The sequence below is a fragment of the Carcharodon carcharias genome, chromosome 1 (assembly GCF_017639515.1).
Source record: "Carcharodon carcharias isolate sCarCar2 chromosome 1, sCarCar2.pri, whole genome shotgun sequence".
NCBI lineage: Eukaryota > Metazoa > Chordata > Chondrichthyes > Lamniformes > Lamnidae > Carcharodon > Carcharodon carcharias.
The window spans coordinates 33,741,181-33,767,759 of NC_054467.1; the positions used below are offsets into that span (position 1 = coordinate 33,741,181).

A 26,579-nucleotide genomic window follows, 5' to 3' on the forward strand; every position below is an offset into this window, starting at 1 on the left:
TGAGCACCTGCGAATTGATCTTCAGAAGCTTCCAAAGTCAGGATAAATGAAAATGGTTGAGCTTCTTGGCATGAGGCTTGGACACAGTCCAAGTCTTGCATGCGTACAGCCGAGTGGGTGGGACCATTGCTCAATAGACTTTGTTTGGAAGGCAGACTTTACTCCTCTTCATTCCCAGACTAATGATGAAAGTCTGCCGAAGGCTACACTTGCTTTGGGAAATTCTTGCAAGTGTCTCGTCATCAATATAAACAGCTTGAGAGTGTGTGCTGCTGAGATAAGTGAACTTATCCACTGCTGACAGGTCTGGCCTTGGACTGAAACCTTTGGCTCAAGATAGGACTTTCCAGGAGCAGGCTAGTGCATTACTTCAGTTTTCTTCATGCTGATCATAAAGCCGAAGTTGTCTCATGCATTGGAGAACAAGTCCGTACCACGTTGCATGTCCAGCTCTGAACCAGCAGCTAGTGCACAGTCATCAGCAAACAGGAAATCGCAAAGTATGTCTTTGGAGACCTTGTGCTTTTCTTAGAATTGCCTCAGATTCAGCAGCTTCCATCCATGTACTATCTGATTAGAACATGGCAGAGGAAAACATGCTGATGACGGTCGGTGCTAACATGCAGCTCATTTTAACTCCATTAGTGACTGGGAATGGGTCAGAAGGTTCACCATCATCCAGGGCATCTCTGAGCATGAAGTCATGGAATTGTCGAACCACTGTGATGAATGGAGCACTTAATAAAGAAAGTATGAACTGGGACAGATTTAGAGAAGAGACAATGGAGAACACTGAAGCCTACAGTGAAATGCACCATCATTTGTCAAAAAGTTGGGGCATGTAGCTGACTGCGGTAGCCACTTAAAATGCATGCGGAAGAAGACTGCTGTCACATGGACAATGGTTGAGCGGATCAGCAGAGAGCAAAGGTCACATGAAATGTGAAGCATAAAAGGGAGCTAAGTGTACAGAGGGAAAAGGAGACTGCAAGACTTGAGAGCAGGGACACCGGGGAAGAGGAACGAACACAGATCCTCACAGTCAGACCCTCCAGTGTAATACAGAGAGAGTGAAGCAACAAGCAAACCCCCGCCCATTGTCACAAACTCAAGTATCATTACATTATCTGTAATTCTGTGCATTAAAATCAAGTTGTCTCCTAATTTACTATCTAACATTGTGTATAAAACAGAGGATACGTTTTGGAGTAATAAATAAATAAAAAGGATTTTAGAAGCAACAAAAGAAAAATGGTTTCTGGTAATTAACTAAATGAAATTAGGTAGGGGCCCCAGCAGACAGTTCCTATTTCCTTTTCAGGGAAAGACATTCTTAAAAAAAACGAGATCTGTTTAATTGATTAAATCATTGTATGAGAGGAAAACTCCAAGTGGTAGACCCACTTGATAACAGGAAGATAAATGCAAAATTGTCACAAGGCTCAGTCAGGTGAAGGGTATTCTTTAGACATTTGAAAGTAGGGTGAGAAATAGCAAGACCAAGTTGTTTTGGAAGAATTATACAGAGTAAGGAAAGAACTTGCATTTATGTTGCTGCTTTCACATTCTCAATGTCCCAAAGCATTTCACAGGCAATAACTGGGGAGGTGATAGCATAGTGGTATTGTCACTGGACTAGTAATCCAGTGACCCAGGGTAATGCTCTAGAGAACAAAAACAGAATTACCTGGAAAAACTCAGCAGGTCTGGCAGCATAATTCTGTTTTTCTTTTGGATTTCCAGCATCCGCAGTTTTTTTGTTTTTATTAATGCTCTAGAGACCTGGGTCCAAATCCCAGCACAGCAAGTTGTGCAATTTGAATTCAGTAAAAAAAAATCTGGAATAAAAAGTCTAATGTTGACCATGAAACCATTGTTGATTGTCGTAAAAACCATCTGGTTCACTAATGTCCTTGAAAGAAGGAAATCTGCCATCCTCGCCTGGCCTGGCCGACATGTGATTCCAGACCCACAGCAATGTGGTTGACCCTTAAATGGCCTAACAGGCCACTCAGTTCTCAAGTGCAATTAGGGATGGGCAGTAAATGCTGACGCCCCCATCCTATGAATGAATAAAATAAAAATTACTTTTTGAAATCACTTATGTCATGTAGGCAAATGCAGCAGCCTGTTTGTCACACTGAGGTCCCACTAACAGGTTCTGATTTTGGTGGTTTTGCTTGAGGGTTAAGTATTAACCAGGACACGAAGAAACCACCCCGGCCTCCTTCAGGTAGTGCCGTTGGTATCTTTTCTGTACATCGCGTGAAAGGCAATGCTTCCAATAATGTAGTACTCCTCTGTTACTGCACTGAAGTATTGATTATATTATGTACAGTACTCCAGTTCTGGAGCAGGGCTAAAACTATGATCTCTTGTCAAAATATCAGTTATAACATTGTTAAGGTCCAATAATAATTCTTGTTGACTGACAATTACATTGTTAAGACAATTGCATTGTTAAAACAGGTGATGGGCATTGGTTCACGTATAAATGGGTACACCGGTGACACGCCAGGGGAAAAGGAATTGGGAGGCTGTCACTACTGAGCTATCTGAAGAATAAACTTGCTTGAGATAAAAGATTAGCTTCAGACTCATTCTTCCTTTATATACAATTATTGGAATTAACGCTTGTAACTCAGAAGTGAGCGTGTTAGCACTAAACCAAGTTGCCATCAGCATGATCATTAAAAGATTGGCCTTTAATGGAGTAGCAGAAAAAGCAGAGAGCAAACAGTAATCTGCACAGAAGAATGATACATGTATGGCAGTATTATTTTGGTATGATGGAATGATGCCATGGAGGGATATTAATATAAGAACAAGAATCATGACATTGGTATTGCATGATGGCACTGGGCCAGTAGAAAATGGCAAGGACAGAGCTAATGGAAGTGCAGGAGAATTGTACCTGCACTAGATTTCTCAGAAATGTGATAACAATTATATTCTGTATGATTTTGCAGCTTTCATTGTTTAATATTTAGGTCTAATGTTTCAAAAGATGCTTTAGAAGTACACATATTGAATTCACTCACCATGTTAGGTGAGTTAAACATTTGGCAGACCAATTTAGTTTAAAACTACCAAAACAATTGAAACAATCAGTATTAGGACATTTAACCTGGAAATGGATTATTTATAGATTTTCTCTGTATTTAGCAGCATCTTTCTATCTACTTTATCATATTTTAACATCTAATATGCCTTTTATGCACTTTTTCTGTTTTCTTAATTTCTTCTTCACACATCAATGTCGCATTCTTATCATTTTTCGACTGAAATACAAAGGATCTCTCCAGGAACCTGGTCAGGATGCCTGGACTCTCTTAATTGATATCTGTATCATCCTAAATTTTACCTAACAGCACTTACAAACTTGGTAACTTCAAAAGAGCACATACTTCCAATTTTGTAGAACACCACCTGTTTTTTGCCTTGTACATTACTCTTCATAAAACATTGTATCCTCTAACCCACTATGAGCAGTGGCTAGTATAAAGTCTTGCAGTAAAATGCATCTGTTATAGATGCATGAATGTTCAAAACAATATTGTTGCAAAGAAAAGAGAACACTGATGTTGAATCTAGTATTTACAATTATCCTCTGACCACTGCTGATTTTAAAAGTCACCATTCCTTCAATTTGATAATTGGAGCATGGCCCTGAAGGTCTAGGTCAGATTGCCTGGATTAGTGCAGCTCCAATGACTCAAGAAGCTCGACAACATCCAGGACAAAGCAGCCTGCTTGATGGCACGCCATCCACCACCTTAAACATTCATACACAGAATGGATCAGTGGTGGAGTATATGTACCATGAACAAGAGGCGCTGCATCAACTCACCAAGGCTGCTTTGACAGCAGCTTCCAAGCCTATGACCTATACCACTTAGCAGGACAAGGACAGCAGATGTATGGGAACACCACCAGGTGCAAGTTCCCCTCCAGGTCATCCTAACTGTTTCTTCATTGTCGCTGGGTCAAAATCCTGGAACACTCCTCCTAACAGCACTGTGGGTGGTTCTACAACACATGGACTCCAGCAGTTCAAGAAGGCAGCCCAGCACTACTTTCTCAAGGTCATTTAGGGATGGGCAAAAAAGATATTATCATAACTTTTCAACTTGCACTCATCAAGACAGCTGGCCGAGATACACCAACAGTAAAGGAAACAACAGTTTATACTGCATGAGCAGAGAGTGCTGATTGGTTGACAAGTGGACTCTGGTAAAGGCATTGCCATGGAGAATGCAACAGAGAACAGCTGCATTCTTCTGCATTCTCCATGGCAATGCCTCTGCCAATCAGAGTCCACTTGCCAACCAGTCAGCACACTCTTCTCATACAATATAAATTGTTGTTCTCTTTATTGTTGATTTACTTGTGTAGCTGTTCTGATGAGTGCAAGTTGAAAAGTTATGATAATATTTTTTTTCAGCAGTACTCAAGTTCTGTACTACCATCGACTAAAATAAATTGACTTCCAGTAAGTGTATTATTTCACTCTTGAGAAAGACTTTTATAGCTTGGTTTCATCTATGGCATTGGCCCTTCAAGAAAATGGTATTAAGTAATCTACTGATACTTCAGTAACTGTTAAATATTAGTTTGTATATTGAAGCATTAAAAATACAACAGCTATTCAATTATTTGTCTGTCCTTCAGTCAAATTTTATATACTTTGTTCGGTTTGTGATTGTTGCCAATTATAGTTTGACAGGATATACATGGAATGCATTATATCCTGCAATACACTGCTTTGTCGTCAGCTGCATTTCAATGGAAGATGGCACTTTCATGCAAATGAATGTTTCCTTTTGTTTAATTAAGATCTTTATTACATTCTGCACTGAAATTAGATTTAGCTGAGCCTTTATGTTGTCATCTTCCATTTCCTCTGTGAAATAGCCGAACCTCATCTTTTGCCACAGAAGAGGGGGACGAGTATCTTCTGCTGGAAGATTTTGAAAGCAAAAAGCATCCGTTTCACAACCAGTGAGTTTATTGAACTGTAAATGGGTCTACAGTGGAAACATAAATTCGTTTGCAGTTCTCAGCATTTCAGAATTGATCTGTGTGTCAGAAATGGTTTGGCTTTCCACTCTGCAAACTACATCTTGCCACCGCTTGAAATTCTAACTTGATACATCTGCTTCCTACTAACCCTTTACAGTGGCTTTTGTGAAACTTTGACAAAGAGTTTGGGGGAAATGGCATGGTGTGGGACTCATGCTTGGTGAATCCTGAGTCCTTGGTAGAGGTTGCATGGCACTTATTTTTTAATCAAATATTAACCAATGTAGACCCTTGAGAAAATGTTTGATATGATCCTCTAATCTGAATCATTGAAATGGATACCTTTATGAATTGATTCTAACCTCTTCATATGTTGGTGGGTAAGCAAATTAAATACAGCCGAATCCAATGATACGTAAGGCCTGTCTAAACACTATAGTGCAATTAAAGGAACGTTCCAGGATAAGGCATTAGTGAGTTATCTTTGAAAGTTATGTTAGGTGCAAAAATGTCACCTATATCTTTTTTAATTGGTTAACTTAATCAGAGTTGGCATTTGTAGGTACACCCTAAATATGTTTTTATATATAAGATATATATAACATATAGTATATCAAATATTCACATGGATAATTGTGTCTGTGCACTATATTATATAGAATATTGTAGCAGGTTGATTTAAGGGCTGGTTATATCAGCTGAGGGTTGATGAAGGTCATGTTCCCAGAAGAATGTTATGGCCTCTTTAAGAGCCTCCGCTTAAAAGATAATTGGACTTGGATTGGGAAGAAACATTCCTCAGCCAGCCATGCATAAAAGAGGAGGCTCAAAGCAAGTAGACACTGAAAGAGGCTAGGAGCTGAGGAACTGAAATGTGGATCCAAGCCTCAGTATTGTACTCCATTAGTCCCTGACTCAATAATAACAGCAAAAGCAACTTCTATTTATACAGCACTTGTAAAGTAAAATGTCCGAAAGCGCTTCACAGAAGTGTTATAAAGCAAAATAAGACACTGAGCCATGTAAGGCAATATCAGGGCAGATGGCCAAAAGCCTGGTCAAAGAGGTAGATTCTAAGGAGCGTCTTAAAGGAAGAAAGAGGGGTGGGGAGAGGTTTAGGGAGGGAACCTGGGCAGCTAAAGGCATGGCCACCATTCATGGAGGAATTAAAACAGGGACTGTTCAAGATCCCAGAATTATGTGAGCGCAGATATCTCAGAGGCTAGTAGTGGAGGAGCTTACAGAAATAGGGTGGGGCAAGGCCATGGAGGGATTTGAAAACAAGGATGAAGTTTTAAAATTGAGCTTTTGCGTAACAGGGAGCCAGTCTAGATCAGTGAGCACAGGGGTGATGGGTTAACAGGACTTGGTGCAAGCAAGGGCTCTGGCAGCAGAGTTTTAGATGATCTCAACTTTACAGAATGTAGAAAGTGGGAGGCTTGCCAGGGGTATGTTTGAATAGTCAAGTCTAGAGGTAACAAAATGAGGGTTTGTTTCGGCAACAGATGAGCTGAGGCAGACGAAGTGGAAATAGTCCTAGTGACAGCGCAGATATGTGGTCAGAAGCTCATCTCTGAGTCAAACAGGTTGTGAACAGACTGATAGTCGCAAACAGTCACCAGGGAGTGGAATGGAGTTGGTAGCTAGGGAATGGAGTTGGCACCGATGACAATGGTTATAGTCTTCCCTAAATTTAGTTGGAGGAATCTTCTGCTGATCCAGTCCTGGATCGTGGATAAGCAGTCTGATAATTTAGCAACAGTAGAGGAATTAAGGGAGGTGGTGGTGAGGTAGAGCTGGGTGTCATCAACTTACCTGTGAAAATTAATGCTGTTTTCTCCATATTGCCAAGGGCAATGTGTAGATGAGAAACAGAAGGGGGTCAAAGATAGATCCTTGGCGGACACCAGAGGTGACAGAGCAGAAAGAAAAGCCAAGGTAAGTTTTACTCTGGCTACGAATAGATAGAAAAGAATTGGGACCAGGTGAGTGTAGTGCCCCTCAGCTGGACGATGGTGGACAGCCAATGAAGGAGGTTGGTGTGCTCAACTGTGTCAAAGGATGAAGGCTGGTCAATAATTAAGCTGCCCTTTGAAAGGAACATTATGGACCTAATGTGCTGACCCCTTTGGTATAGCTTATTAGTCATTGATTATTGCACAAGATATCCCAAGGCAATTCCATCAAGGAGCACGACCTCTGAAACCTTATGGGATGAATTGGAGATGTTCTCCAGATGGGGAACCGGAAGGAAATCTTAACGGGCCAGGTACTCCCTGTATGTACAAACTGATAAAAGATGTTTGTACCTTGCTCCACATCAAGACCTAAGGACCTTGTGTGCCCATCCTCAAAACACTGGCCTTGAAGAGAGTTCTATGGAACTCTCAAGTGCATGTCAAAAAAAAAGTTATCAATAAGGATTGGAAAAATTGGGTTATCCTAGTGCCTTAATCATTCTTGCATTAGTGGGGAGCCCCAGCCTTCCCCTGTTGAGCTGTTGTGTGGGAAACAACCTTGCAGAATCCTTGAAAAAGTTAAAGAGGAACCCTCTAAAAATATTGTTGAACACAAAATGAAGGTGAGGGAGCAGATAGAGATGGTTACTCCAACGCAACCATCTTATGGTCCTTCTCTACATCTGAAAGCAAGCTCTTTGCTTTGTGGCAAGGACCTTGTGATGCTATAAAGGTGGTGAACTACAAAGATCAGGTGACTTCAGAGAAAGAAGTCTGAGCAGATCTACCACACAAACTTCTTTAAGCCATTGAGAGCGAGAGAGAGGCTCTGACAGTGGTGGAGAAAATGCTAGGAAACCTGACCCCAAAATACAAAGAACAGTTCACCTTTAGGTGAACTAACTGCAGCTCAGTATGGATAGCTTCAGGGCATGGACCAGACCATGTATTTACATCTCAACCCAGGAGGACAAGGGTAATCTGCTGTGTTTTGGTGGCACCACCTGAGCTGAGAAAAGTAAGACATTGCAGAATCCGAAAGGTCGAACAGAAGATGGTAAAGCAAGACAAAAACAAAAATTGCTGGAAAAATTCTGCAGGTCTGACAGCATTTGTGGAGAGGAAGACAGTTAACGTTTCGAGTCTATATGACTCCTCATCAGAACACCATTGTTCTGATGAAGAGTCATACGGACTCGAAATGTTAACTCTGTCTTCCTCTCCACAGATGCTGTCAGACTTGCTGAGTTTTTCCAGCAATTCTTGTTTTTGTTTCAGATTTCCATCATCTGCAGTATTTTGCTTTTATCTTAATGGTAAAGCAAGAGTTAAGAGGATGTTGAGACTAGGTGTGTGTCTGAGACTAGGTATGTCACATAATGAATGGAGTAGCCCCATTGTTTAAGCTTGAAACCTAATGGGAACTGAAGGTTCTGTAATGACTTTTGAAAATTGAACAAGGTATCCTAATTTGATGCTTACCTCATGGTACCCTAGAATGGTGAATTGATTGTGATTGGAGAAAGCTAATTATCTCACCACCTTGAAACTGTGCAAAGGATACTGGCAATCCTTTTACTAGTTCACAGGCTGTATTTTCAGTTCCCGGCAGGGTGGGGTATGATTTGATAATAGCAGTCCCGGTAGGCATTTCTAGATCCCAATGCCTCTAGGATACACTCCGATTTTCAAAGTGAGGGCAGGGTCGGGGGAGGGAGGTGGGAACCAGCTTGCCTCCAATTAACAGCCGGTTATGATCCTTGAGCAACTTGTTAATGGGCCAGAGAGGGCAAGAATGGAATTTTCAACGTGGAAAGCAGTGAACCCAGGCAATCTGGTACACATTAGTGCAAGGCTGTCCGGTTAACCAATGTGGGGAGAAGTAAAGGTTTTTTATAAGGTGGAAAATATCGTATCCTGGGGGATCTTGCACAGGATCATGCGTATTACCTCTCATTTGGCCACTTCCATAAAGGCCAGAATCCCACTTATAGGTTCCTGATACCAATTTGAAAATCAAGCCCACAAAAGAGAAGATGGCTTTTGCAGCTCCTGAGGGTCTACTGGTTATTACACAGTGACACCTCCCAGAAAGTACTGTAAGGGTTGCTGATGGCCGCTGACTGGGCTTCAGTGTGCAGATTGCCAATGCTTGTGGATCCATACACCAGTTTTTGGACTTAGTAGGAGGAATGTGTGTGACATGCTGATGTTTGATGTTGCAGCAATCAACTTTGTGATGAGCAGCAAAAAGACCTTGTGCACCATTGCAGAAGTTATACCTCAAAATTTTAAGGTAGCTAAAAACCTGCATGTTAAGTGGCGTAAGGCTTCTCTTATAGGTTACTTTGATTTAGGGCTTTTTTAGGATCACACAGCTAGTTATTTGACTATGGGAAAATACCATAAATCCAGTTATGCAAGGTGTTTTGTTTCAATGAGAGGTGAGCACTGAATAATGCCAAGATATTCATGTGTGGATGGATGGAGGTATGGATTATTCTATACTTTCAAAAATTGGCAAATACTCGTCCCAGAATTTATTTTGTAACTGTTTTGCACAGCTTATGATATTGTACCATTAAAGGTTATTATTGCAGTTACCAGAAGTTGAGATTTACAGTCGTATATTATGGAATCATAGAATGGCTACAGCACAAAAGGAGGACAATCACCCTGTTGTGTTCACGCCAGCTCTTTGCAAGAGCAACTCAGCTAGTCCCACTTACCTGCCTTCTCCCCATAATCCTGGACATTTTTATCTCCAGATAATTATCTAATTCCTTTTTGAAAGCCACGTTTGACTCTGCCTCCATCACATTCTAAGGCAGTGCATTCCAGATCCTAACCATGTGCTGCATGAAAATGTTTATCCTTTTGCTATTTACCTTAAGTCAGTATCCTCTGATTCTTGACCCTTCTACCCATGGAAACAGTTTCTCCCTGTCTATTCTGTACAGGCCCCTCATGGGTTAAATACTTCCATCAAACCTCCTCTCAACTTTCTGCTCTCTAAAGAGAACAGTCCCAGCTTCACCAATCTATCCACATAACTGAAGTTCTTCATCCCTGGAACCATTCTTGTAATTGTTTTCTGCATCCTTTCTAATGTCTTGACATTATTCCTAAAGTGCAGTGCCCAGAATTGGACACAATATTCCAGTTGAGGCCAAACCAGTGTTTTATAAAAGTTTACCATAACTTCCATGCTTTTGTGCTCTTAGCCTCTTTGTAAAGGCGAGAAGTTCATATGCCTTTTTAACCACTTTCTGAACATGCTCTGCTACCTTCAATGATTTGAGCACATATACTCCCTTTAGAATTGTGTCCTTTATTCTATATTGCCTCACCTTGTTCTTCCTACCAAAACCTATCATTTCACACTTCTCTGCATTAAATTTCATCTGCCACACATCCACCTATTCCACCAGCCCAGCTATGTCCTTCTGAAGGTGCACGATACAGGTATTTCGGCTTCTGACAACGGAATTTGTGAACCATTCTGAGTTGTTACTGGATTAAAGCATTTATTTATCTCATGTAACTCAGACCAAATCATTTGGATGGGCTTTTAGATTTTGGTGTAAGGTGACTGATTAGTTGATAATGCTGTGTTATATTTCGAACAACCTTTGGTAACTTTTTCTGGTTAAGCAACATTTTTTTAACAGGAGTTTGTACATTTGAATAAAGGGAAATGTGTGTAATTTCTTTCTGTTTCCTCCGAGCATCTAATTATATTAGTTAAATGCTGCGTCATGTTGTATGTGCTCCAAACATTGCGGAATTTCATTACCTTCAGAATAAAGTTTTTAAAAAAAATATAGAATAAATAAGATTAAAAATATATGTAAATAAATATAAATAAAATAAATCAAGTTTAAAATAAAGTTCTGGATGCTGCACTTTAAAAAAGATGTGAAGGCATTAGAGAGGGTGCAGAAAAGGTTCACGAGAGTGGTACCAAGGATGAGAGACTTCAGTTACGTAGATAGATTGGAGATGTTAGGACTGTTTTCCTTGGTGAAGAGATGAGACCTGATAGCAGTATTCAAAATCATGAGGGGCGTAGACTGAGTAGATAGGAAGAAACTTTTCCCACTCATGAAAGGATCAGGAACAAGAGGGCGCAGATTTAAAGTAATTTGCAAAAGTGATATGAGGAAAAACTTCTTCATGCAGCGGGTGGTTATGGTCTGAAATGCACGGCCTGAGTGTGTGTTGGGGGTAGTTTCAATTGAATTGAAGCATTCAAAAGAGAATTAGACTGTTAACTGAAAAAGGAAGAATGTGTAGGGTTACAGGAAGAAAACAGGGAAATTGAACTAGGTAAGTTGCTCATTTGGAGAGCCGGTGTAGACATGATGGGACAAATGACATCCTTCTGTGCCACAACAATTCTGAGATTCTGTTTATTTGGATAAAACTCATTGAAAATATGGGTAAAAAGAAAATACTGAATCAAAAACAGAAAAGGCTGGGAAGACACAGCAGGTCAGTCAGCTCTGGGGAAAATGGATTAAATTTAGTGTTTCAGGTGAAGGAGGGTTCACACCTGAAATAGTAACTTGCCTGTCATCTCCATTGTAATATTTTCTTTTTTTCTGTTTTTCTATGAAAATGCCACAAAACCGCTCCACAGCTCCTGTAGATATACTTAGATATTCTTCAGAAATTGGCGTTGTTAAAGTTTTATTCACAATTGCTGAGAAATGTGTAATCTGTATGGGTAATGTGTTTTTCTTTTAAACACCAGGATGAGAATTTTAAATTTGAGGCATGGGGAAGCAGGATTCAATATAAATTGGTGAAGACCAGGGTAATGGGTGAGTGGGACTTGATGCAGTATAGGGTATGAGCATCAGAGCTTTGGATGAGTTAAGGTTTACGGTGGGCGAAGTTTCAATAGGTTTACATCTGGGTTAAAATTTCTCATTAAATAAAGCACTGAAGTTTGATTTGAAGTTTAAATGTAAAATTTCTTGTCTGCATGTTTGCATTCCAGTTGATTTACTTTCTCTTGTCTGCTGATTGAAGTGATTATTTAATGTGTGTACTTGTAGCAGCCCTACCCTTTCTTTCATTCTTGGTTAAATTATAAGCAGGTGAGATCAGCAGGCCAGCACTGAAGACATATCTCCTGTGTCATTTCCTTTTTGCAATAATTACAAAAGTTCAGCTAAGCATTCTAATCCATAGATTACCCAAAAGAAAAGTTGGGGTTGCTAAATCGCCTCCATATAATCAGTTTTCACTAAAGGCAGCTAATTGCAGACTTGATTTGCACTGATCACTTTTCTAATGGTGCTAATGTGTGAGAAACTGTTTTTTGAGGTGTTCTGCTTTGTTTTTCAGGTTGCATACAGATTCTTTGACCAAGTCCACCTCATCAGAAACTGACTGCAATGACAATGTACCTTCACACAAGCCCCCGGCACCTCCTGCATCTAAACAGGCTATGAATGGCTTCTTTTCTCAGCAAAGTTTTTATGATTCTCCCCCACCCAGAGTTACTTCCACGTCCACAGATTCAAGTCTTTATAACCTGCCAAGGAGTTATTCTCAAGACATAATTGCTGGAACTTGCTCTCCATTGGCTGCTGATAGTGAAGGAGATTTATATGTATTTAATACACCCTCACGGATATCTGGTATAGAAAATCAAATGAGACAGATGTCTGTCTGTTATGACATTCCTCCAACACCTGGAGGCACTTATCAGATTCCACGACCTTCTGTAGAGGGGACCCTGAGTCAAAGTTGCTCAAAGTTGGAACCTATACCAGATGTTCCTCCACCTCGCCCACCAAAACCTTCTCTCTCTCTTGACCGTTCTCCTGTGGACACCTATTGTGTACCACGCTCATCCTCAGAGGCCGACACTAATTACAGCGTTCCTACGTCAGGCAAAACTCTTCGAAGCAATACCATTGGCACTGTGGAAGGCCATTGGCTAAGAAAAGGTCAGTTCAGTGGCTTGAGTAAGTAACCGTACCTTCTCTGATATCTCTGTTTATCCACTGAATCATAAAGACCAGGAAGGCCCTGGGTTCCATTGCCAGGCTGTGTTGAGGTATCTGGTTGCAGCTACGATTGTAATGAGAGTGCTGCAGTTGGTCTCATTGCTGCTCGGTTAATGAGAGGAAAAGCAAAGCAGCTTCCTGCTCTGATTACTATGCATTTTCGTCCTCCTACACTGTGTGTGTGTGTGTGTGTGTGTGTGTGTGTGTGTGTGTGTGTGTGTGTGTGTCAGTCAGGTGAGGACAGCATTGGACTTGGCATGATTCTCTCTCAGCTGAGGTGCGAGAGTCCACGAGGAGTCCATGGAATTTTGTCTAATCAACACCTTTAGATGGAGGAGCGAAGGGAAGTGGGTTTAAGGGAAGGATGTTTTCTGAAAATGTGGAGTTGTCACCTAAAGGACAAGCTGTGAAGCCAAAAAAGCTGGTACACATTGACAAGTCTGTACTTGTCCAGAACTATGACTTGGAAATAGTGGCATGAGGAAATCAAGTGTTCAGATATGCCTGGAAATCTGTACTCTAAAATGCCCTGTTGATTGGCTTGTTTATAGAGTGTCGAGCAGTTTTGAAGGGAAAAAAATTAATTTTTGAAAGGAGGTATATTTTTCAATATAAACCTAATTTCATAATAAATGTATAATTTTTGTGAAGGTTAAAACAGGAGGAATTTGTTTGTAATGTTAAGAGTGTACGCTACTGTATAAAATAAGTTGATGGTCACCTGTTGACCAAGCATGGTTCAGAAATGCCACAAACTGTCATGACATTACTTTAACATGTACAGATTTTTTCAGAGTTTCCGAAGAGGGATCTGTAAGTCATTGAGCTTAGCACATGTCTGAGCTTGTCCATTAGCAACTTCAGTGCATTATGTTCCAGCAGGCACAAATGTCAATTCTGTGGAACAGGGAACCATGATGTGGCTGTCTCAGTTGTATCACATAATACATAAAAATGTTCCTTTTGTGCAGTTCTAGAATTATAATGTATGAGATAGAGCCTCAGACAGTAGTGTTAATGTATGAGCATTTATTTTCTTCAGTTTTGTTTCATTTCTAATTGCCTTTTACTAGCAACATCCTTGTTAGCCTGCTTAAATGTCAGGTACTTCTGCCACCTATATTCTGGAGCTAAACCAGCCAGGCGTGTGTCCATGTACAGCCATTAATTGCTATCAAATTAGAATGATAGGATGTACTTATAATTATAATGCAAAAAAAAATTCTCTTATCCCAACTTTTTCTACTTTGTATGTAATAATTTATTAAAAATCTGTTAGTACCTTGGTGCGCGATAAAGGAAAATTAGCATTTCAGGTTGGATAGGAGCTTTGATTTGTGTTTGGGTGACAGCTACTAGAGATTTAGTTGCTGAATGTGAGTGTTGACTCGATAGGGATTGGCAACCCTTTCATTCCTCGCTGTTAAGTTATTGCCATGGTGTGATAAAAGTGACTGAATCTCATAGAGAAGCTGCAATAGTCAGACTATATGCCAACTTTTCCCCTTTCATGCTTTTTACCTTCCTGATACCATTTATGAAATCATCAAATTCAACCTAAAATAGGTAAGGATTTCAATTTGGGGTAGCTACAGGCTGAGATCTCAATGTATTATGCAAGTACAAAGGAACAGGAGTAGACCATTCAGCCATCAAGCCTGCTCTGCATTTAATGAGATCATGGCTGATCATCTATCTCAAGGCCACTTTGCCACACTATCTCCATATCCCTTGATGTCATCAGCTTCTAGAAAGCTATCAATTTCTATCTTAAACATCCTCAACGATTGAGCTTCCACAGCCGTCTGGGGTAGAGAATTCCAAAGATTCACCACCCTCTGAGTGAAGAAATTCCTCCTCACCTCAGTCTTAAATGGCCTACCCCTTATCCTGAGGTTATGTCCCCTGGTTTTAGACTCACCAGCCAGAGGAAACATCTTAGCTGGATCCACCTTGCCACGCCCTGTAAGAAATTTGTAAATTTCAATGCAGTCACCTCTCATTCTTCAAAATTAAGGAATACAGACCCAGACTCCTCAATCTCTCCTCATAAATCCCACCATCCTAGGGATTAATCTGGTGAACCTCTATTGCACTCCCTCTATGGCAAGTATATCGCCCCTTAGATAAGAGGAACAAAACTGTACACAGTACCCCAGGTGAGATTTCACCAAGGCTCCATACAACTGCAGCAACACATCTTTACTCCTACAATCAAACCTCCTTGTAATGAAGGCCAACATACCAATTGCCTTCCTAATTCCTTGCTGCACCTGCACACTAACTTTTAGTAATTCATGAATAAAGTCACCCAGGTGTCATTGGATTGCAAAAATATTTTTTTGAAAAAATGTCAGCCTTTGGGAACTGTGACATCAGCTAACTTTACTGTGAGTAATGTTATTCTCCTTCTAATTAGCTAATACCATGTAATCCCCTCCAGCTAAGTGTAGATAGCATTCGGCTGCTGTTGCCACCTGAAAGTAGGAAGCATGCATGAGTATATGGGTAGTTTCCTCCCTTTGAGGAGGCACCTCAGTTCCATTTCTCCTCCCTTGATGGGGAAGTTGGCACATGGCTAATTTCTGCTATAAACTAGAACTACAGCATGCTGTGACCATGTGTCCGTGCACTGACTCACTCATTGCTCTCAAATCTTTTCAACATTTTCACTTCCTGAATAGAAAATTGTTGCCGTTTCTAATTTTTAAAAACGTCAGGTCAGTATTAGTGAGTTTTCTGTTTTGAAAGGGCTGGTAGAGTGCAGTAAAGATCAAAAATAAAAGGAGGCGCAGGCTGAAGTAAAACCCTGACATTAAGTAACTTCTGTGCAATTAATCATTTTATTTCATATTTGTAATAAATCCATTTCTTTGCAGCTTTAAAGCTGTTATATTGTTACTGTAAAATTTCAGCACATTAACTTATATCGGTACAAAAGATCCACCTTAGACATCTTCTAGTTATAGAGAAACAGCCACTTTTAAATGTGCAGTACCCCTAGCCCTTAATGTCTTAAAAATCTGTACAATTTCGTAATGGGCAAAACAAATGTCATAATATTTGAAAGCAGTCTTGACTGCCGTTTTTATAGGAAAGCGACACCAAAAGTTTTTGTAATTCAAACCATTGGCTTTGTTTTTACTTTGAATGAATTAGGCATTTTCCAACATCGAATTTAACATATTCTGGTGTTGGTGTTTTACTTTCTTCCCTGGGAGAGCACTTTGGTTTTAGCAACCTCACTCTTGAAACACCTTCTTTTACAGACTGCGGCCCTCAAGATAGCTATGATATTCCGAGAACATTTTCAAATTCAGTCGATCTTGGGGAAGGGTTTAGTAGCTACCTAGTAAGTATGTTTTACTTATTTTAATGTAAGACATCACAAGGCTGTGTTTGTTTATAATGTTGTGTTCTTAACCCTTTTGGTTTCAAAATGTAAAAACATATCTTTTTGGTGTATATTGTAAGGTACAAAGGGGCATTGTTAAAATAACCAATTATTTTAGCCTGAATCGTGACATCCAAAATCATAACTTTTTGTAATTCTCTGTCCAGGAGTAGTTATTACCAAATACAGTATTTGTAGAAGAGATGTTAGACCATAAGACGTAGGAGCAGAAGTAGGCCATTCAGTCATCGAGTCTGCTGTGCCATTCAATGAGATCATGGCTGACCTGATAATCCTCAACTCCACTTTCCAGCCTTTTCCCCATAACCCTTGATTCCCTTACTGATTAAAAATCTGTCTATCTCAGCCTTGAATATACTTAATGACCCAGTCTCTACAGCCCTCTGCAATAAAGAATTCCACAGATTCATTACCCTCAGAGAAGAAATTCCTCCTCATCTCTGATGGGTGACCCCTTACTGTCAGATTATGCCCTCTGGTCCTAGGCTCTCCCACAGGGGAAACAACCTCTCTGCATCTACCCTGTCAAACCCCCTAAGAATCTTATGTTTCAATATGGTCACCCCTCATTCCTTTAAACTCCAATGAGTACAGGCTCAACCTACACAACCTCTCCTCAAAAGAAAATCCCTTCATACCCAGGATCAACTTAGTGAACCTTCTCTGGACTGCCTCCAATGCCAGTATATCTTTTCTTAGATAAGGGGACCAAAACTGTTCACAGTATTCTGGGTGTGGTCTAACTAGTGCCTTGTATAGTTTTAGCAAGACTTCCCTATTTTTATACTCCATTCCCTTTGAAATAAAAGCCAACAATCCATTTGCCTTCCCTATTACCTGCTGAACTTGTTTGTTCGATTTTTGGGATTCATGCACAAGGACTCCCAAATCCCTCTGTGCTGCAGCTTTCTGCAGTCTATCTCCATTTAGATAATATTCAGCTCCTCTATTCTTTCTGCCAAAGTGCATAACCTCACATTTTTCTACATTATATCCTAGCTGCCAAGTTTTTTGCCCACTCACTTAACCTGCCTATATCCCTGTGTAAACTCTTTGTGTCACCCTCACCACTTGCCTTCCCACCTATTTTTGTGTCATCTGCAAACTTGGCAATAGTACATTCACTTCCCTCATCTAAGTCATTATCATTGAGTAATTCTTAAAGAAATGATGTAAGAATGTCAGCCATGGCTTAGTTGGAGCCACACTTATCTCTGATTCACAAGTTTTCGATATAAGTCCGAATGCAGGGCTTGAGCACAAAACTCTACACTTACGCTCCAGTGCAGTGCTGAGAGAGTGTTCACAGTCAGAACTGTTGTCTTTCAGATGAGACTTGAAACCAAAGCCCCATCTGCCTATTTGGATGGATGTAAAAGATCCCATAGCACTATTTCAAAGAAGACCAGTCAAATTATTCCTGGTCTCCTGGCCAAGATTTAACTCCCAATCAACTCTCAAATTAAAAATCAAGTCATTATATTGTTTTTTGCAAGAGTTTGCTGTGCCCAATATAGCTACCCCATTTCCTACATTATAACATTATATACATTCAAAATCAGAAGTACTTCATTGGCTGTCAAGTGCTATTAGACATCTGTTGGTCATTAAAAGTGCAATATAAATGCAAGTCTTTATTTTTCTTTATAGAATTTACTTTTTAGGTTGCTTTCTAGATTAGTCCCTCATATCTCATAACTCAAACAATAGTTGACTGCTGGATTCTTCTATAGTAGGCAGTGTTTCTGCAGTAGATCAGTGTTTAACCCTTGTTGTTTTGAGGTACAGTCTCAAATGCTTGTCGTGCATTTGTCTAGTCACTCCTGTCATTAAGTCAGAGTTGCAAATTAACTTGCCACAAAAACGTTGAGATTATAAGTATAGCAATGACTTGTTCAACGTGTGGCCAGCGGGCCAGCTGTGATCCACAAAGCCCCCAGCGTGGTGCCCAGAGGCAGTTTTCAAAATGCTGGTAAATGGAGTGGAAGTTTCTGAAAGAAACTGCTCCTCCAATCACGGGCTGCTCCTCTCCCGTGTTTGCAGCTAATAGCTCAGTAGCCTATTAGCAGCAAATGTGGGAAAGAAGTAGTCTGTGATTGAAGGAGCAGCACCACTGGCGGCAGTGAGTGCTCTAGAAAAAGAGGTATTGGCAGAGGGAGAGAGGCTGGCTACCAGGCTGGATGGGGGAGGAAGACGCTGCTGGGCAGGGAGAGACTGGATGCGGTGGTGTGGGCGGGAGTGGTGAGGGTGAAGAGACTCACTGCCTGTTGGTGTGGGAGAGAGAGGGATTGGGGTGGAGGGGGCAGATGGTGGTGCGAGTGGCTCACTCACAGTCTCAAGGTGCCCACTTAGCCCCACACTCACCTCCACATGCCAACACACAATCTCACACCCACGCACTGTGGGTGAGGGTGAATGAGTGAGCATCAAGAGATTGGGAATGAGCCAAACAAACAGTCTCTGTTCCTCTCACACTCTAATGGTGACCTTTATTAATTACTCCTTTTTAAATTATCAGTGCATTGCTTTGACATTGCTTTATTTTTGCTCAGCAAGTTTGTTCTTTTCTTCATACCTCAACTTCATTTTGAAATTCATTTTTTATGTTGTGCCCAACCTTATTGCTCCAAAATGTGCTCGTCAGGCCCTTGAGTGAGAAAAAAATGGAAATGTGATGTGTCCCCCCCAAGTGAAAAGGTTGGTCAAGCCTGGATATAGCAGAATAGATGTAAAGCGTAAACATCCACTGTGTATCATGGCTGCGCTATGTGTTATTTCAGCTTACAACTTGCTGACACTTCTCCAGCAGCACCTCCCAAACCAGTAACTGCCACCTTGTTGAAGGATAGGGGCAGCAGATGCATGGGAAGACCATCATCCTCAAACTCCTCTTTAAGTCACACACCATCCTTACCCTATGTTGCAATTCCTTCAACATCGTTGGGTCAAAATCCTGAAACTCCCTACCTAGCAGCATTGTAAGAACCTTCCACACAGGTTGCAGCAGCTCAAGAAGGCCCACCATTACCACAACATCTAGGCATTGGCATTAAATATTACCCTTGCTAGGAATGCCCACATCTCAAGAATGAATGAAAATGGAGTATGGAGGAGAGGAAATTTAAATGGCCTATAACCCATGGCAATCCTCCTCCCTCCAGGCTCACTACCAGGGCAAGGTATCCCCCAGTATCTCAATAAGTAAACACAGTGCTTGATATGGTATTAAGCCAAACAGATACAAATGAGGTCAAGATTTTAATTCATTCAAAACCTACCCACTTAGAGTTAAAATAGAGCCCCTCATGCCCTTCTTGTGCTCGAGACATACCAAAGCCCTTTTACAGCCTGTGAATAACTTCTGATGAGTTAGCATAACAACCAAGCTTCACACTGCAAGGTCTCACAAACAGCAAATGGCCAGTTGATCTGTTTTAAGGATGTTGGTTGAGGACACTGGGAAAACACTACACCCCTCTTTGAAAACTGCAGTGGGATCTTATACATCCACATTGGTTTAACATCTCCTCTGACAATACAGAACTTCCTCAGTACCACACTGAAAAGTTGGTCTAGCTTATGTGCTCAGACCGGCAGTAAAGATTGAACCCAGGACCTTCTGATTCTGAGGTGAGAATGCTGCCATTTGGCAAGCTGACACGAAAGGGAATGCTGTCCTACACTTTTTTCTTGACAATTTAAATTAATGTTTTTTTTTAATTTACGACTATTTTCCCTTCAATTTTAAGCAAAAGAAGGGTATGATGCCACTGGCAAGTTTGTGTAATGAAGAAGCTGACCAGAACTACGTACCCATGGATGCCAACTCTCCACCACGCCTACAGTCAATCAGCCACACTGAACCAACCCAGGACACAAATTATGTAGCTATGACACCTGGTCCTTTTGATTTCCCCGCACTGGGAATGCAGGTACCACCTCCAGCACACATGGGTTTCAGGGTAAGCCCAAAAACACCTCCCAGGAGGGCAGTACCTACTGCTGATTGTCAGCCACCGCCAGTGGACAGGAACCTTAAACCTGACAGGAAAGGTAAGAGTAGATCTGTACTGCTTTTACTTGTTTCAGTTTGTTTGTATTTATTGTGGTTTAACCCTTCTTGTGTTAAAAATATGACAAGATTGTATAACGTAGATACTTTAATATTTTGTGATTCATCACAGAAAGCATTCTCAAAAAGTAGAAATATTATTTTATTTGAAATTCAAGATAAAATTATTTTGAAATATTTGGTGTAATTTGGAGTTCTGCAAGAGGTGTCTATGATTCTCACATTGAAGTGTAAGATTTTAAAATGAAAATGTTTTTTGAAATTGAAGTGTTCACTGCACAATTTGGGCAAAAAATGTAAAATTTGCACTGAAGCTATTTACTCGTTGCAATGCCAATTAGATTATAAATTTGGATTCAACATTGCAATTTTTAAAGATTATATTTGCAGTGTTGCAATTATGAAATAAGTGAGAATAGAATTGAATTTTACATATTAATTTAGGATTTTTTTAATACAGTTGAAAAATATGCTTGAAGGACTCTTCCAAGTTCAAAATGATGTATCAGAGCCTTTTCCAGTACTACTGTTCATGAGAAAAGCCTGATCTAGTTTATGTGGAAAATAATGGTGCTAATCCTGTTACAAGGTCATCTGCAGTCTCTCAAATGCTTTTGGTTTGTTAGCATTAAATTGCTTTCAACTGTGAAGCAGACTTTCCCTATTGCATATGTGGATGTATGTTGAATGGATTCTGATTCTTCTGTCAGAGTTTATTCTCTAAGTTTGTGATCAAGAAGTGCTATTATCCAGCCAAACGTGACACAGTAGTTTAGTTGCACGGTCAAGATTGGCTTGGACACTTCACGGTTTTCGTTGAAATTATCTTTTAATTGACATTATTACATTAAACCACCTGAATTGTTCCTTTTCAGATAGTAAATTAGCTACGTTGATTCAATCTTCTGCTATTTTAGAAATGGTGAAATGCTAAAATGTTTTGATTTGTGTTTGGAATGTTATTGTATTTTTTCCATTTTTATAAATTTGATGTGCTCTTGTACCTGGGCCTTTCTGCAAAATGCTTTTATCGTAAAGCTGTCACTGGTGAAGGATGCTATTAGCTGAGTTTATACTCAAACATCACATTGCATTTGCTGCTCAGACCTTGGGTTAATTTTAACAATACCTGCATTAAAGTAATGTATAAAAATTATTTTTAATGTTTCATTAGGAAGTGAATTGAAGTTTCTTGCATCACTGTTGTCACTAGGCATATTTGGCATCTTGGTGCCAATAACTATAGGGATGGGAAAGAAAAACACCCTTCCCGGAATGTATTTCAACACCTCTTTGCTCCCACCTCAAAACTTGGCCCTCTTGCTTTATAGCTCCAAATGCTCTTTGAACACAACCAAAGTTTGGAAAAACAAAGCCTACAATTGTTTTGCGGGGCGTTTTACACAATCAAGTGGACACAGCACAAATATGATTTATTATCTTTCACCAAGATCCTAGTGACAATATATGCATGTTAAACTTTGAAGAACATGACCTAAATAATCTGCTATCCTTTCTTCGTCCTTTGCTTCTATGCAATCAACGCTCCTTGGCACGCAACACCCATGCTACTCAGATTGTTAGATTGATGTGGTACTGGTGATTGCAGAGTATGTCACCACCATCCTTTGAGGGATGATGTACCCCTATAAAAGTAGAGTATTCCAATCCAGTAGCTTGGTTGTGGATAGACTATAAGCCGATAAGTTGAAGGCAAGCTTGCATGTACTGTCACTGAGCCTGAATTGCATTGCTGCAGTGACAGAAAGCAATCATTTCTTTTATGGAATAGTATTGGGGTGCTTAAAATTTGTTTGAAATGTCAGTTACTTTTATAAGATAAAATTCCAGATTTTTGCTCAGAACATATATTGAGTGTTGATTTGTTACCATATTTGATATGTTGAGAAAAGTCTAATCCGTAACAATCAGTGACTTATACTTCCACGTAGATTGAAAGACACTGAAAATTTGTTATTTTACATTGTTATTGTATCTGGTACTTGTGGTTTATTGATATTGTGACACTTGGGTTTGTGTTCAGAAATGTTTTATCTGGAGTATTTTAGGAGTATTTTCCCAATCTTGTTAAACAATAATGAGAAACGCGTGGATTATCAGAAGCCTGTGCAGACTTAGTGGAGAGGGAAAAGGGAGGTTCATGAGTGGAACTGATTTCAGAACATCCATATTGTTTGGGTTTCAGGATTTTATAAATTCTGTAAGGTTTGTTAAAACTTTGAGATAAGATCCCATGGGAGGGGGTGTCTGAAATTTTCTTTTCCCTATCAATCAAATTTCCTGCAAATTTTGTTGAAGTCTATGAAGATGATTATAAAAGAAAACAGCATCCTCAGCTGGATTGGTGTTGTTTAAGATATTGTCAGCCGGGCAGAGTAAGGTCTAGATTTCTTAGGCAGTGATTGTTTCCTAATGGGGAGCAGACTATGAAAGATACGCAGTTTATTTTATAATCCTTAATGTGTGGTATGGCTATACTAATTTCTAATGGCATCTTTTTGTCCATGGGGATGAATTGTATCAATTAGGCATATATATGTTGTGGTTAACAAAGATGCATATTTGTGCTGATCTTTGCCTCCTGAAATGCAATTGCTAAGTGGAATCAATAGCACTTACAGGCAAACTTTCTATAATACTGCAGATTTAGATTGTCAGGTTTCATTTTTATGAGACATCATTGCAGGACTTCCTCTGGGTAGTGTCCTACACCAAACCATCTTCAGCTGCTTCATCAATGACCTTCCTTCCATCACAAGGTCAGAAGTGGGAATGTTCGCTAATGGTTCACCATTCACAACTCCTGAGATACTGAAACAGTCCATGTCCAAATGCAGGAAGACCTTGGACAATTTCCAGGCTTGGGCTGATGAATGGCAAGTAACATTCACCAGACAATGATCATCTCCAACAAGAGACAATCTAACCACTGCCCCTTGACATTCAATGGCATTACCATTGCTGAATTCCCCCAGTATCAACATCCTTGGGGTTACCATTGACTAGAAGCTTAACTGCACTACCCATATAAATACTGCGGCTACAAGAGCAGCTCAGAAGCTAGGAATCCTGCAGTGAGTAACTCACCACCTCACTCCCCAAAGCCTGTCCACCATCTACAAGGCACAAGTGGAGTGTGATGGGATACTGTCCACTTGCCTGGATGAGTGTAGCTCCAACAACACTCAAGAAGCTTGACTACACCCGGTACAAAGCTGCCTGCTTGATTGGCACCCCTTCCACAAACATTCACTCCCTCCACTACCTTACACAGCGGCAGCAACATGTACTATTTACAAGATGTACTACAGGAACTCATCAGGGTTCCCTAGACAGCACCTTCCAAACCCATGACCGCTACCATCTCAAAGGACAAAGGTAGCAGACACATGGGAACTCACCACCCTGACTTGGAACTTTCCTTCACTGTCACTGGGTCAGAATCTTGGAATTCCCTCCCTCATTGCACTGTGGGACTACCTACACCATATGAACTGCAGTGTCTCAAGAAGGCAGCTCACCACCACCTTCCCAAGGACAGTTAGGGACAGGCAATAAATGCTGGCCTAGCCTGTGACACCCACATCCCATAAATGAATTTTTAAAAAATTACTGCAGAGGAGATGTTTTCATTGTAGATATATGAATGCATTGTTGCAGAAATGTAATGGATTTTTTTGTAATTTGAAGCAGATTTTCAGCAATTGAGAGTTAATTGTAACATGACACTGTGAACAACTATTTTCAGAAAGTTTTGTAGGTTTTGTTCCTACTTCTAATAAGCAGGCTAGCATTTGAGTTTTGTTGATTTTTGTTTGTGCTCGTCAAGGTAAGAGGATATCCCTTGTCTGATTACAGCTTCCGTGAATTCTGTGAAGCTTTTGGATGTTTTACTATAATGCTATGAACATATGGCTTGTGCAGTGCTAGGGAGTTATACATTTCCACTTGTGGTGCTCAGTGGGTTCAGTCTTTCTGAGGTCAAGTATATTGCATGGGCCAGTGGGGTGGAAAGCTCTTTCCAGTCTGTCACAACAATGTACTTAAACTCCAAAGAGCGATCTCCATTGCACCAATGTTTCTGCCATAGCCACACTAGCCATTTCATTGTTTTCTCATTTGGTACCAATCTCTTGCCAGTTCTGTTTAATAAACCCACTGGAAAATGTGTCAGACATATTTCATATAGACCCTTTCAATCCAACAGAGAGAGAAGACTTTGTTCCATCATTCTGGGCTGGATTTTTGCCTATACCACAGAGATAAAATGTGTGTGCCAATCACTGCTGTTACTACTTGACAATTAGAGGAAACAAAAATGAACATACAGCTCATCTGAGAATGGCAGTCAATTCATGACATTGTGCGGCAGAATCAAGATTACTGCATCCTTTTTCTCCTACCCAACCTCTGCAAATTCCTGATAGTGGGCATATTATTGGAGCAAGTGACCAGCTATATACTTCTGGGGAAGAAAAACTAGTGAGAAAATAGCCCTGAACTGATCATTCACACCAGCTGAAGCAGCATTAGTGAACTCTTAATTATGGAATGACTAAGGATATAACAAAATCCAAAATACTTAGTACAGGAGGGCCTTTAAAAGAACTTGTAAAGAACTGGCAGCAAATAAAAATACTTGGAACTGCTGACAGAGAGAGAGAGATGGTAAAATGTTTAATGAAAAATAATCACCATGAATCATCATTATCATTGGGTCCCTGAGTCTGTCCCTGCTGGACCATTTTACCACCAAAGCAATCCCAGAAATACATGGGAGGCCAACGTACAATTGCTCCTTAACAGCATGGGCTTTGCCATCAGTAAGGCAGAAGCAAGATCACTGAACCATATAGGCTGGAAAAATTGCTAGTGGCAACATCCTCTTGTAGATAACCTCCCCTAAATGACATTTGGTCCCAAGTTCATTGGTGTATAATCAACATGGAGAATCTGTAATTTTCTACATTCTGGGGAAGCACCTTTGTTTAACTGCAGTAAGATTGCAGCCACTTCACACATTTTGTGGAAATTAGAGAGAGGTATTAAGTACTCTCATTTTGCATTTCTGCAGAATAATCCAAATTAGTTTTTGTTCTAGAATGGCAAGGGAGAAAATAGTTGGCTCCATAGATGCTGCATTTACTGTTTTCAGTGCTGATTCAGATGAATTTCATTAGCATGGACTACTTATTCTGATTTGGTTTTGTATGAAATCTATATATTAATGCACACACATTTCAGTAACACCCTTTGAAGTATTATAGAACTATATATAGCAAGTGGGTATCTAAGATATCCTGAAATTGGCCAGAATATGACTCTTGTCACTAGAAATCACCAACCATGTAAGTTCAGACTTGACTTTGGCAAAGAAACCAGCCAACTCTTGATCTGATTTTTATTGGGAGACAGGCTGACATACGCATCAGTTCAATTATATTTTAAAACCTGTACTTCTTGTGCCTCAAGTTGTAAGAATTGTGTACACAGTATATGCTAATGCATGTGTAAAATATGTAAATTGTTTTTTTTTAAATCCACCTGTACTGCAGACCAACAGCATTAATAGGGCATTACCACATCATCCACTGTTGAGCTGAGTTAACAGGCCTGACATGTGTGTATGTGTGCATGTGTGAAAGAAGTGTCACTTTGTACTACATTGTAAATCAGTTTACACCAGGCTTGTCCAATCTTTTCACTTGGGGGGTGCGGGGGGGGGCACATTTCCATTTTCTTCTCACTCAAGGGGCCAATGAGCAAATTTCATAAAAATAAGGTTTGGCACAACAAAATGTGAATTTCAAAATAAAGTTGAGGTATGAAGAAAAGAAACAACTTGCTGAGCAAAAATAAAGCAATGTCAAAGCAACAAATTGGTAATTAAAAAAGAGTAATTAATAAAGATCACCATTAGAGTGTGAGAGAGACAGAGCTTGTTTGTCTGGCTCATTCCCAATCTCTTGATGCTCACTCATTCACCCTCAGCCACCAGTGAGTGGGTATGATTGTATGTTTGTATGTGAGGGTGAGCGGGAATCTTGAGACTTCAAGTGAGCCAGACC

General features: G+C 40.2%; 1 protein-coding gene across 8 annotated transcripts in view; it reads left to right on the forward strand.

The window, feature by feature from the left end:
* The window catches only part of gab1 (GRB2-associated binding protein 1), a 222,751-nt gene that overhangs the window by 177,158 nt on the left and 19,014 nt on the right, over positions 1 to 26,579 (forward strand). For 6 of the 8 annotated variants that reach the window (XM_041190745.1, XM_041190706.1, XM_041190716.1 and 3 more), the window contains 4 exons: positions 4,915 to 5,001; positions 12,336 to 12,943; positions 16,273 to 16,355; positions 20,168 to 20,471. In XM_041190745.1, coding sequence (XP_041046679.1) covers positions 4,915 to 5,001; positions 12,336 to 12,943; positions 16,273 to 16,355; positions 20,168 to 20,471 — 1,082 coding nt within the window. The remainder of the gene's footprint in view (positions 1 to 4,914; positions 5,002 to 12,335; positions 12,944 to 16,272; positions 16,356 to 20,167; positions 20,472 to 26,579) is intronic. The other 2 variants (XM_041190770.1, XM_041190735.1) reach the window with 1 other exon arrangement.